General features: G+C 35.5%; 1 protein-coding gene across 1 annotated transcript in view; it reads left to right on the top strand.

Annotated features, from left to right (window-relative positions):
* The window catches only part of LOC114098059 (EGF-like and EMI domain-containing protein 1), a 610,754-nt gene that overhangs the window by 502,986 nt on the left and 95,303 nt on the right, over positions 1-12,465 (top strand). Inside the window, exon 9 of the mRNA XM_071614923.1 lies at positions 9,291-9,428. Within this exon, the coding sequence (XP_071471024.1) occupies positions 9,291-9,428 (138 nt within the window). The remainder of the gene's footprint in view (positions 1-9,290; positions 9,429-12,465) is intronic.

The raw sequence follows: 12,465 nt of genomic DNA, 5'->3' as shown, positions 1-12,465 counted from the left end.
CTTTCCTCTTCCAAATCTTTTTTTGACAATCTTTCCATACTTTTGCCTTTATTCCATCTTATCTCTGACCTCATCCAAAAATGTAGGCAATCTATCCTACCAACAATCTCCCAGTCTCCCCTAGAATCACATGGGGAAGCCTTCACTCCTATTAGTATGAAAGAGTTGGCCCTATTTCTATCAAAAGCCATCTTGTTTAGATTCCATTATCTCTTAACATCGCCATAGCTTTGCTTTTGCAATTATCTCCCTCTTTTCTGAATAGTCATTTCTGCCTCTGGAATGTTCTCATCAACCTAGAAACATGGTCAAGTGTTTTCTATCTTGAAAGTATGTTCACATGTATGGGCCCACATCCCAGTAGAACTTTCACAGCAAAATTTTTAATGACCATGATCAGTGTCTCTCTTTTCTCATCTTACAGCCCATACTAATCAGGATTCCATCTCTACCCCTCCATGGTCAGGCAAGACCTCCATGTTGCCAGATTAAATGGCAGTTTCTCTGGCTTTATACTCCTTTGCCTCTCAGCATCTTTCAACACAGTGGACTACCTTCAGTCTTCTTAAATTTCTCATTTCCTTTCTGCAGTAATATACTTTCCTCTCCATCTGTGTTCTATTTCAATGTCAAATATTTCCAACGTCTCTCTTGTTTAAACTACATATGAATATAATTAACTATATACTCAATGTCTTCATTTGTATGACTTCTAAAACCAAAATTGATAGAGCCAAAACCAAACTGCTGCTTACAAGTCTACCTCCCAGAGTTGTTCTTCTCCGTTTTTTCCCATCTTTGTAAACTATCCATTCAACACTAAAGCCAAAAACCCAATAACACAAAATCAGCAAGTGACAGAACTTGGGTTTGAAAGAGGGTCTTTCAGTTCTATATATACTACCCTTTCAACTTCATCATCTGTTTATATACATTACATGCCTCTTTATTGTTGTTAACCAAGAAGAGGCATAGATATGGTGATTAATAGAATATGTATTTTAGCATTTTTAACTGAGCTCCCTCCTGAAGAGATATTATTAAGGTCACTGAATTCATTAGTCTCCACTGCATAAAATTCTGTGGTTCTTGGTTTGCCAGTGTGGCCTTCAAGTCTTCTGGTATATTTCTACTGTCTGTAGACTGAAGTTTTTGCTAAGGTGATATTTGCCTTTTAAAGAACAAACTAAATAAGATGGCAAGGAAAAACTGACTACTGATTAAGATACAACTTCTAAAGTCAGTCTTTTCCTGAATACCCTAAGGAATCCTTTCAGGAAGAGAAAAATGTTGATGGGTTTTCCTTTATTTTTAATATTTGGTTTTTAAATATGGACACAGTTTGAGTGGGTGAATATATTTACAAATGTATGAAATAAACCTTCTGTAGTCTGAGTGGTGCATTCTCAGTTATCATAAAAGAGGGGATAATTATTGGTAATGATTTATGAATAATAGACATTCTGTAGAATTTAGTTGGGAAAGCAATTTGCCCTATACTTGACTACATTTAATAGAAATATATTTTAATTTTCATTTCCCTTATGTGACTATTTGGCTAAGTTCTTCCCAAAGTCATCACCAGACCTCAGTATTTACTCACATATAAAGCTTTCTTGGTGAAAACTTGTATTATGAGGTGTTTCAAAACCTATATGCAGAGGAAATCTTTCCAGAGCATAGTAATATTTAATAATGAATTATTGCCCATCATCTAACAAGCGTATTTTAGGGGACTTACTTTACCTTTTGCCTAGAAAACAATGTTTTATATTGATGTAATTTCTTGAGGAGGGTCTCAAAACATTTTATAGTATAGCCATTATATCCTCACACTGAGCTATGAAGTACCTCTCACTGATTTCCAATTAGAAATTGGAAAGTTCCAGACATAGCATGGTTAGACAAGCCTTCCTTCAAAAACATGCATAATACTGTTTAAATTGAGTTTTATGAATACTTATTACAAATAATGTATTTGCTACCTATGGGAATCTGTGAGGATCATTTTTTAGTATGATTTAAAAAAAAACAACAGTATGATATTAAGCCATATTTGTCATGTGGATCAAGAACTCAAAATGTCAATTACTTCTAGTAGGCCGCTATAGATACGAGTTTGAACTTGTTTTAGTCATATTGATACATATATACACATATATACATATACATCTATGCACATATACACATATATGTATAAAGCAGATTATTCATGTGCATATATATACAAATGCACATGCATAATCATATGTATACATATATGCACATGTATGTGTGTGTGTACATATATTTGTACATATATATATTTTTTGTTCTGCAATGAGGATTAGACCCAGGGATGATCTACCACAAAGCCACATCTCTAGACCTTTATAGTTTTTATCTTGAGAAAAAATATCACTAAGTTACCAAGGCAGCAATCCTCCTGCCTTAGCTTCCCAATTAGCTGGAATTACTGGTGTGCATGACCATGCCTGGCTTAGTCCCAGATTTTTTTTAAAGAGGTTACTATACTATCATTAATTTGTACTAAATTACCATCAGAAGACATAGAACTGTACTGATGCAATATCACAGGAAACCAGCAAGAATGAAATGAGTCCACATTCAATTCTTCAGATGGATACTTCTGATTTCCCTCCTGAAACTCTGATACATATTGGAAAATGTATTGTAGGTTCTGGTACTTTAAGTAGAATCTACTCCAGGGACCAGCACAAGACTAAATAGAAATGTGTAAAGAAGGCTGAGTATGAGGAAATAAAGAGCTATGGGAACTGTACTTACTACTTACTTCGTATTAAGTGTTGCCCAAAAGGAGCAAGCACTCTGTCAATGTGTCTGAATTCTCCGACTCAACTAACCAAGTGCTTTGTGAACACCCACCATGCGCCAGACACTGTTCTCAGCCTAGAGACACAATGATCAACAAGTCAGACATTCCTTTTGTAGAATGTAAATTCATACAGAAGAGATAGAAAATGGAAGAGCTATCAAATAAATATGTTCTGTCACAACACATATTGATAATACAGGTTGTCTCTTTCTAATTCAAAAATTCAAACTCCCAAATGCTCCAAAATATGAAACTTTCTGAGCCCTGACATGATGGCACAGTGGAAAATTCCACACCTGACCCCATGTGGTGGGATGCAATCAAAGTGCAGGTGCACTACAAATATTGCGTAAAATTACCTTCAGGCCACACATATAAAGTGGCTAGGAAACAAATGATTTTCGTGTTGAAACTTGTGTCTCATCTGCAAGATATCTCATTATATATAAGTATATATTCTACAAGTTGAAAAGTTTAAAATGGAAGACATTTTGGTCCCACACATTTCAGATAAGGGATATTCAGCCTGTTTGTAATGAAAAGAAGATCCAAGAAGCAAGAACAGTGAGAACTAAAACTCTAAGGTAGGGCTGAGCTTAGTGGGTTCAGGAAACTGGTCAGAAGCCAGTATGGGCTAGAAGTGGTGAATAAGGAGATAAATAAGCAATGAAATCAGAATGGTAGGCAGGGAGTAGGAGGAGGCACATCATACAAGGCCATTGAGCCAGGGCAAAAGTTAGCAAGAATTAGGACTTTATTCTAAATGGGATGAGGAGGCATTAGGGGTAGTTGTGAATAAGCAGTAAGGTGCTATGATATTCATTTTTTAAAAAAAGGTCCATGTGACTTTAGCCAAAAAGAATAAAGGAATTATGTTGCTTGCAGAAAAATGGATGGAGTTAGAACACTTCATGTTAAGCAAAACAAGCCAGTCTCAGAAAGTCAAGGGTGATATGTTTTCTTTGATATGTAGAAGCTACAGAGATAAAAGGGATCTCATGAAAATAAAAAGGATAAGTGTAGAGCAGAGGAAGAGTATCAAGGAAGAAAGAAGGGAAAGGAAAGGGAATGTACTAGGGAATGAAATTGACCAAATGATGTCATATGCATGTACAAACATCTCACAATGAATCACACTATTGTGTACAATTATCAATGTACCAATAGTATAACTACACTTCAGGGAGCTGACAGTGGGTGTGTGTGGGTATGTAAAAGTTCTATTTTAGGCATCCAGTATAGCTATGTGGTGGATTGAATTGAGAAATAGCAGCAGAGATGGCAAGGACAGATTTGAGATTTATTTTGTAAGTGAAACTGAGTATTACTAATAAAATGTAAAGAAAAGAGGAGTCAACAAAGACCCTTGGGTTTGGGGCTTCCGGAAGGAGGTGAATGGGAATGACTACTTCCAAAATGTGGAGTTCCATGGAAAAAGAGTATTGGATGGTGAGATGTGGTATATTTGGAAATCATGAATTCTGTCTTCATTGTGTGAAGTTTGAGAGATCAAATAGATCTGAGAAGTGGGCAGTTTCTGCCTATATTCTATCTAGATAGAACAATCTAGAAGTTTATAAAAGGCAAGGCTGGTTAGTAGTAGTTAGGCCATAAGCAAGAATGGGATCACCTACCAAGTGAGAGCATCTGGAGGCATGGACAGAGAACTGAGGCTGGTGACCTCTGCACCTGGCAACTAGAATATGACAGAAGGTCAGGAAAGGCTGAAATGTCCAGGAAAGTATGAGGAAAACCTGAAAAGTATGATTTCCTGAAAGGCAATCTAAGAAAAGGTAGAAGGAAGAACTTGGCCAAAGATACCAAGTACTGCTGGAAATCAGGCAGTGTGAGGTCCACTGGAGAAAGCTCTGGGATCCAGACAGGATTATCTTCTCTCCTAATTGAATCTTTTAAATTAGCAGATGGTAAAATTTTCTTTTTTATTATATAGTTCTATCCATTTTACCACAGGCATAGATTTACTTAACTACTATTTGCAATCAGAATTAAGTACATTTTCATCAATCCCAGAAAACTCCCTGAGCTATTTGTGGCTTGCTCTCTGTTCCCTACCCCTAACGTTTGGCAACCACGGATCTGTTCTCCATCACTGGCTTTTTGTTTTTTCAGTAATGTCAGATAAATGGAGTCACAAGGTATAGAACCTTTCATCCAGCATAAGGCCTTTGATTGTCAGCTAAGTTGCTGCTCACCAAAGAGTTCTATTTGGGGGTGCGTAGTAGGCTATTATATGGATATACCATAGCTAGGTTATTATGCACCCTTTCAAGGACATTGAAGTTTTTTTTTTTCAGTTTTTTTGGTAATTTATGAAGAAAACTGCTGTAAGTATTTTTATATGGTTTCTTGCATAAACATACCCCAGGACTAGAATTGCAAAGTAATAAGATAAGAGTGTATTTAAATTTATATGAAAGTGCAAAATTATTTTTTGGAATAACTGTAATATAGGTTATTAGCTTTTTAATTTATTTTTTAAAATAGAAGACTTTTCATTTTTTATGAAAAGGTAAACCAGGCTCTGTAAGGTATACCTGTAAACCCAGCATCACAGGAAGCTAAGGAAGAGGATCCCAAGTTCAAATCTCACCTCTGCAACTTAGTGAAACTGAAAATAAAAAAGGCTGGCAATATGGCTAAGTAGTTAAGTGCCCTGGATTCAATTTCTAGTTTAAAAAAAAGAAAGGGAAGAAGAGAGAGAGGGAAGGAAGGAGGGAGGGAAGGTGGAAGGAAAGGAGAAAAAAAAATATAAACATTCAGAATTTTATGAAAATTTTCTCAATTTTTAAAACATCTTAGGGGTCAAATTCTTTCTCTCTGCAGACCACTAGTTTTCAAACATTGACATAACCCAATCCCTATGTTAATAATTGGTAAAAGTTGAGAATGAGAGATTAAAAAAATAATTTGCTATTATTGCAGAGCCTTAAAGTACCAGGTTTTTGTTTGTTTATTTGTTTTTTGGGTACCAGGGATTGAACTCAGGGGCACTGGGCCACAAAGCCACATCCCCAGCCCTATTTTGTATTTTATTTAGAGACAGGATCTTTCTCACTGAGTTGCTTATCATCTCACTCTTGCTGAGGCTGGCTTTGAACTTGAGATCCTTCTACCTCAGCCTCCCCGACTACTAGGATTACAGGAGTGCAAACTTCTTGTACACCCTGCAAATGCCAGGTCTTTTGACTTTAAATATTGTGTTCTTTCTACTTTCATACTACCTCCCTTAGAACTATTAATACCTTTCAGTGAAATAGGTTGCCCTGCTACTCAAATCATTTTCTGTTAACACATATTGATACCGCCCGTTACCAGTGATGAGTCCTGCTTCCCCACATGTTTAAGTCTGAATATTAGAGAAGCACGCTGAGCAAGCATATAAAGCAGGGTTTATTTTTAAAGGGGTAACAGAGGCTTCTTCCAGGAGGGAGAAGGGGGCCATAGCTGGTATCATGGTATCCCAAGAAGCTAGGTGTTCTGCCCTTTTTATATGTCCTATGCTTGCTTTGTTCTCCTGCCTCCTACCCCTTTCTCCTTCATGTGTAGGCCACTAAGCCCAGGAATGCTCTTTGGGATGGCCAAAAGGTGGGAAAGGTGGGCTGAAGAGGGAAGAGCAGGATGGAGTAGCCAAAGACACAGTAACAACCTTATAGCTCCCTGTAGGGAGGAGAAATCCTGCGACAGGTTACCTTGGCAGCAGTTTGCAGCAGGGGCAGGTTCTTTATAAGATCCCTCAGGGGACAGTCTTCAACTTCCCAGACTCACTCAAATTGGCCTCCTTGATCCGACCTGACTCAGTTTACCTATCTACACTGACTGCCTCTCTAATTCTAGCTTCAATATGACAAAGGAAAACCCTTCTGAAATGGAAGACTCTCCTTCTTATTAACTCTGTTTTCTTAATGCTTCCTGAACCTCATATTTCTCATCTGTAAACAAAAGTTTTGATGTTATTTTTAAGTCTTAATTTACATTGTTTAACTATTCAAATAAATATAATAAATCATTTAACTTTAATAGTATAATTCAAAAAAAATGAAATTTTAAAACAAGTATTTATCTAAACTCTAACTACATGAAAGCAATCTGGGAAAGATAACATTATATATTAGTAAAACTGTCCTGGGAGACCTAACTTCTAATACCAGCAATTCTCTAAATGTTCTTAGCAATCAACATTTCCTTTTTTTTATATCAATCTTTTTATTTACATATGACAGTGGAATGCATTACAATTCGTATTACACATATAGAGCACAAATTTTTCATATCTCTGGTTGTATACACAGTATGTTCCCACCAATTCGTGTCTTCATACATGTATTTGGATAATGGTGTCCATCACATTCCACCATCATTTCTGACCCCATGCCCCCTCCCTGCCCCACTCACCCCCCTGCCCTATCTAGAGTTCCTCTATTTCTCCCATGCTCCCTCTCCCTACTCCACTGTGAATCAGCCTCCTTATATCAGAGAAAACATTTGGCATTTGGGTTTGGGGGATTGGCTAACTTCACTTAGCTTTATATTCTCTAACTCCATCCACTTACCTGCAAATGCTATGATTTTATTCTCTTTTATTGCTGAGTAATATTCCATTGTGTATATATGCCACATTTTTTTTTATCCATTCATCTATCAAAGGGCATCTAGGTTGGTTCCACAGTTTAGCTATTGTGAATTGTGCTGCTATAAACATTAATATGGCTGTGTCTCTGTAATATGCTGTTTTTAAGTTCTTTGGGTATACACCAAGGAGTGGGATAGCTGGGTGAAATGATGGTTCCATTCCCAATTTTCCAAGGAATCCCCATACTGCTTTCCATATTGTCTGCACCAATTTGCAGTCCCACCAGCAGTGTAAGAGTGTGTCTTTTCCCCCACATCCTCACCAACATTTACTGTTGTTCATATTCATAATAGCTGCCATTCTGATTGGAGTGAGACTTGATGAACAGTCAGATATCTAATATGATTTTTAAATACTTTAAAATAGTGTAAGAATGACAATAGAAGTCATTTGTAAAAAGGAAGAAAAAAAATCCCAATTCTGTTTCATAGAGATGTGTATACCTACCTTCACTACCAGACCCATAAGTTAAAATATAGATCCCAAATGTATATTTTAAAATATTTGAAAAAATCAGTTTCCTTTACAATTTTAATCTTTCTTTTGGCTGTCCGATTTTCTTCGGACAAAACAACTAGTTTAGTTGTTTCTAAACCCCAAAGGATTCTTGCTTTCAACAATAATTGATTAGCATAATCTGTCTTTAGTTTATTCAATCATTCAAAACCCATTTTGAACATCTGTTATGAGCTGGGTAATGCAAGATGATGATGGCACAGTGGATTGAACACAATGACAGGGATGTGCACCGGATGCTTTGGGAGCGTGCAGGGCTACTGTCTGCCCAGAACTTGAAGCTGTGGATCAAGGATCGTCAAGGTTGATCTCTGAAATTCTAGCCAATATCTAGGCAGTTGATGATTTGTGCTTTCGAGAAGTATCACAATCCTATACTCTTATCCTGTTCTTTTCCCCCTATCTTCTTCCAAAGGATTCATCAGTTTAGATGGGAAGGGAATGAATCAGTATAGACACTCAGTAGAAAAGCTGTGTCCACACAACACAGATGAAGGAACATGGACTCTAATAGTTAAAAAACAGCAGTCAGACTATCTAAACTCCATATTGGTAACATGGTAAATCTTTTCTTATTTCTCATCTCCTCACTTAGAAATTCAGGCTGTAATACCTGCATGCTCAGGACAGTTGACATCCATATGCTGAAGCCAGTGCTCACTAGTATGTCCCCAATTAGTAGCCTCTTCCAGGATTGGCAAATTGGTTTTCAAAGTAATAGTATGTTAACATTACAAATGAGTCATATACATCAAAGCTGACTAATATACCCACTTGACACTACTTACATGTGATCAGCTAATTCACTGGTGTTACTTACATACTTTTGTCCCAAGGCTATTTTTAACAGTAGTTTCATGTACTTGTAGACCCTAAAAAAGGACAGATAATAACATACAATTAGCTGAGAAAGAAATGTCAGCTGGAAAACAACTTATTTGCTTTCTGGTTGTTGATTCAATACGTGTACTTTTGTATCCTGAAGATACTGAGAATTCCCTAAGTTACCTTACTTATGTGTTTAATAATCACTGATGGGCTTATCTTCATCTTTCTGCATCATCTGGTCAACTTAACATTATTTATAGCTTTATTAGTATTTCAATATAGTATAGATATTTACAATGCTAAATAGCTCCCAGACATTTACTTTTAAATGTACAGAGTGTTGATAAATTTCCAATAAAGTTTGTCATCCTCTCAACAGAGAAAGTGTGCTCATTGTTGACATATATTCAGGTTTCTATTTTGTTATGTTAATGATCATCTTTTGCTTGTTTTGGAAAGGAATTGAATTGGAAATTGTCAATAGCTGTGAAAAGAACAATGGTGGCTGTTCCCATCACTGTGAACATGCAATTGGTGGGCCCCTTTGTTCCTGTAACCATGGACACCAGCTTGATTTGGATGAGAAAACGTGCATAGGTAATGTTTGGTCAATGCCATCTTCATTCAAAAGTTGCCCTGGATTCATTTAATTCATTCATCTTGATGCTCATTGCTGTAAAGTGAGACACATCTCTCAAACTTCAAGGAGAACTAGATTGGATAGTGTCTCTGGCTACAAAATAAATGTGAAGGAAAGATCTCTTGGCAGAAGATATCATTACAATTAGATATTGCCTTGAAATTAAGGAGATTAAAAGCATTTTAACAATATATATGGGCTTAATAATTTAATTCAGGAAAATATCCCAAGGTCTACCTAACCATTTCATGTGATTCATATTCCAACAACAGATGCTATCATGTGTCCCATGCCTCAAACAGAAACTAAATCAAATGTACTGGTTTTCAAGTTAGTAAAGATTTAGATGAATATTCAACTTTAAAACAGCAGGTTACTATGTTACAAAAGAAAACTTTGGAAGATAATCATTTTAAACATCCCAATCCCAAACCTATTCTTAATGGCTAAGCTCTCCTGACATATTATTAGAATTTATATCATTTGAGACAATGATAAGAATATATTCCACCCTGTCCTTCCATCATAATGAAATATTTAATCAAGACCTTTATTTTGGAGGGGAGGGCAGTGGGGAGAAGGAATATCTTTTGTAAAGACAGAGCATCAAATCACATTAGTATGGGCTTTGGTTCTGAGGACACTTTCAAGCCCCTAAACAGTGATTTGCCATCACTTGTCAAGATACTGTATCTGTTTCTCTTCTTTTTTGATGCTCTTTTTAAAATTATAATGTAAATGATAAAAAAATCTTTGGTCCACTTCATGCTATTCACTAGGGTGAGAGACAATCTGAAGTATAAATAAACAAGTAAAATTCTATGATTTAAGAACTGCAGGTTTTATTTTATTTTTTTTAAATCTTGGTTGATTGATGGGAGAGGATGAATCTCAAGATATTTTGCAGTAATCTGGTTTCATAAATTATTTAAGAAAAACATTGACATTACTTATATTTCTTGATCCAACCTTGCCTTTTACATTGCTGTCTGAGTCGGTAGTGGTTACCTTATGGAAATCAACTGTTTTCCTTGTCTCTTTTTGTATAATGAAAAAAAAAATCATGTTTTTTTTTTTTTTCCTACCATGCAATGTTCATATTTATGGAAAATTAATGACTATCTGACTTCCTTCCTTCCTTCCTTCTTTCCTCCATTCTTCCTTTCTTCCTCCCTTCCTTCCTTCCATCTGTATTCCTCATTTGAGTACTAGATAAGGGAAACTGAAATTTTACTAAATCTTGTCTTTGCAAATTATAATTGATGTCTTTCTTTATTCTTTGAAAAGTACAATTCAGTAAAGTTCTTATTTACAGTTAGAAAAAAATAGCATCTGCCAGGGTCAAAATGCAGAAAATTGCATATTTATGAGATTTCAGCAGTCAACATGATAGTGTTACATTCTTTATGGTATTTCAAATTTATTTCATTTTCCAATGATAAAAAATACTTATTTATAAAGACAAATATTCACTTAGTGTAAAAGGCAGTGATTCATTTGGAGTGCATATATACATACTTTGCTTATTTGCCTGGGAACAGATTAAAGTCATGGATGCTTTGTAAAAACATTTATGCATGAAGGAAATGAAAGAATTTTTAGCTTATTTTAGTATCAAGTATTTTTTTTAATTGTGAATGTACAAAGAAATGTGAAAATAATTCAGCCAATATGCAAATGGTCAACCAGTCTTGCCAGAATAGGAAAACTTATCAGTGCTACAACCTAGATAGAGTTGTAACACAATTTGAAAGACTACTATTTATAACATGCAAGCATCCAACCAGCAACAAACTTAATGAATTTAACAATTATCCAGTTATTAGAAAATATGTTTTTAATTCTAACTTACTGAGCTTTAACAAGTAACTGTAAATTAGATAAAGAAGATGATGCTTTTCAGAAGTCAGAACTGAAATGTTTAATTATTTTGCCTGGCTACAATTGGTGCTCTACTTTTAATTAGAGCTAAATTTTTCTGTACGGGTAACTGGTGCAGTATGTGTCCATAGTGAGACAATATCTGATAACATTGTCCAATTTAGATAAAATATGATCATCATAAGGGAGGAAAATTAAAAGGAAAAATGAGTCAGTGAAGATATCAGCAAATGTAATCTGAAAAGAAATCAAGAAATTTAGAAAACCAGGGATGTAAAGCTGAAGTACCAGGGCAGTCTAAGAAAGGTTTGTGGTAGAGGAAGAATGGGGCTACAGATGAATTTAGAATTGAAAATGGTATATATGAAAGAATCTAGAAATAGCTCCTGAGGAATGATAATGGAAGAAGAATCCAAAATGAATCATAAAATAACAGTCAGAACAAGGGGATTATTTTCCAATTATAAGAGGCAATTAAGCATCTTGCTATTTGAGACCTGTATGTTTGGAGGCTCTGGTGGTAGCTAAGAAGTCTTCTTTAAAAATCTGGAAATTAAAAAATAAATAAATAAAATTAAAATAAAGGGTAATATTTTAGATGAAATAAAACAATTATATTTTTGAACTTTTTTAATCCTCCAAGTTCATGCTATTTTGTCTAAAAGGCAGAAGTTTTAATAAATGAAATTGAGTAAATTATACTTTCTGTTGTGTGCATGTACAAATATGTAACAATGAATCCCACTGTTATGTACAATTACAATGCACCAATAAAAACTCATCTAAAGTGAAAGTGCTTATCATATTTTACAGGAGAAAGCATGTTTTGTCTCCAAATGACCTTCATTTAGATATTTTATGTTGACCCCTCACCTTGATTGACTGATTGCATTTTCTTTCCTTTCTGTCTCTTGTCTTCATTTCCTTGCGTTGTTCGGTACCTTTTCCCAGGTTAATTGAGACACTGACCCTTTTTTATCTGTGGCTGCTCATGTAGTTATGGAGCAATGGGATTTTGTAAACTCAGCAGTGACAGACCACCCAACTTAACAGAGAGAGCTGAATTGAACCAAGGGCTTAAAGCCAAACACCTTGACCACACAATTCCCAGGA

The sequence above is a fragment of the Marmota flaviventris genome, chromosome 8 (genome assembly GCF_047511675.1).
Source record: "Marmota flaviventris isolate mMarFla1 chromosome 8, mMarFla1.hap1, whole genome shotgun sequence".
Classification (NCBI taxonomy): domain Eukaryota; kingdom Metazoa; phylum Chordata; class Mammalia; order Rodentia; family Sciuridae; genus Marmota; species Marmota flaviventris.
Note: the sequence above shows the minus strand (reverse complement) of the source record. Positions and strands in the feature narration are given on the sequence as shown.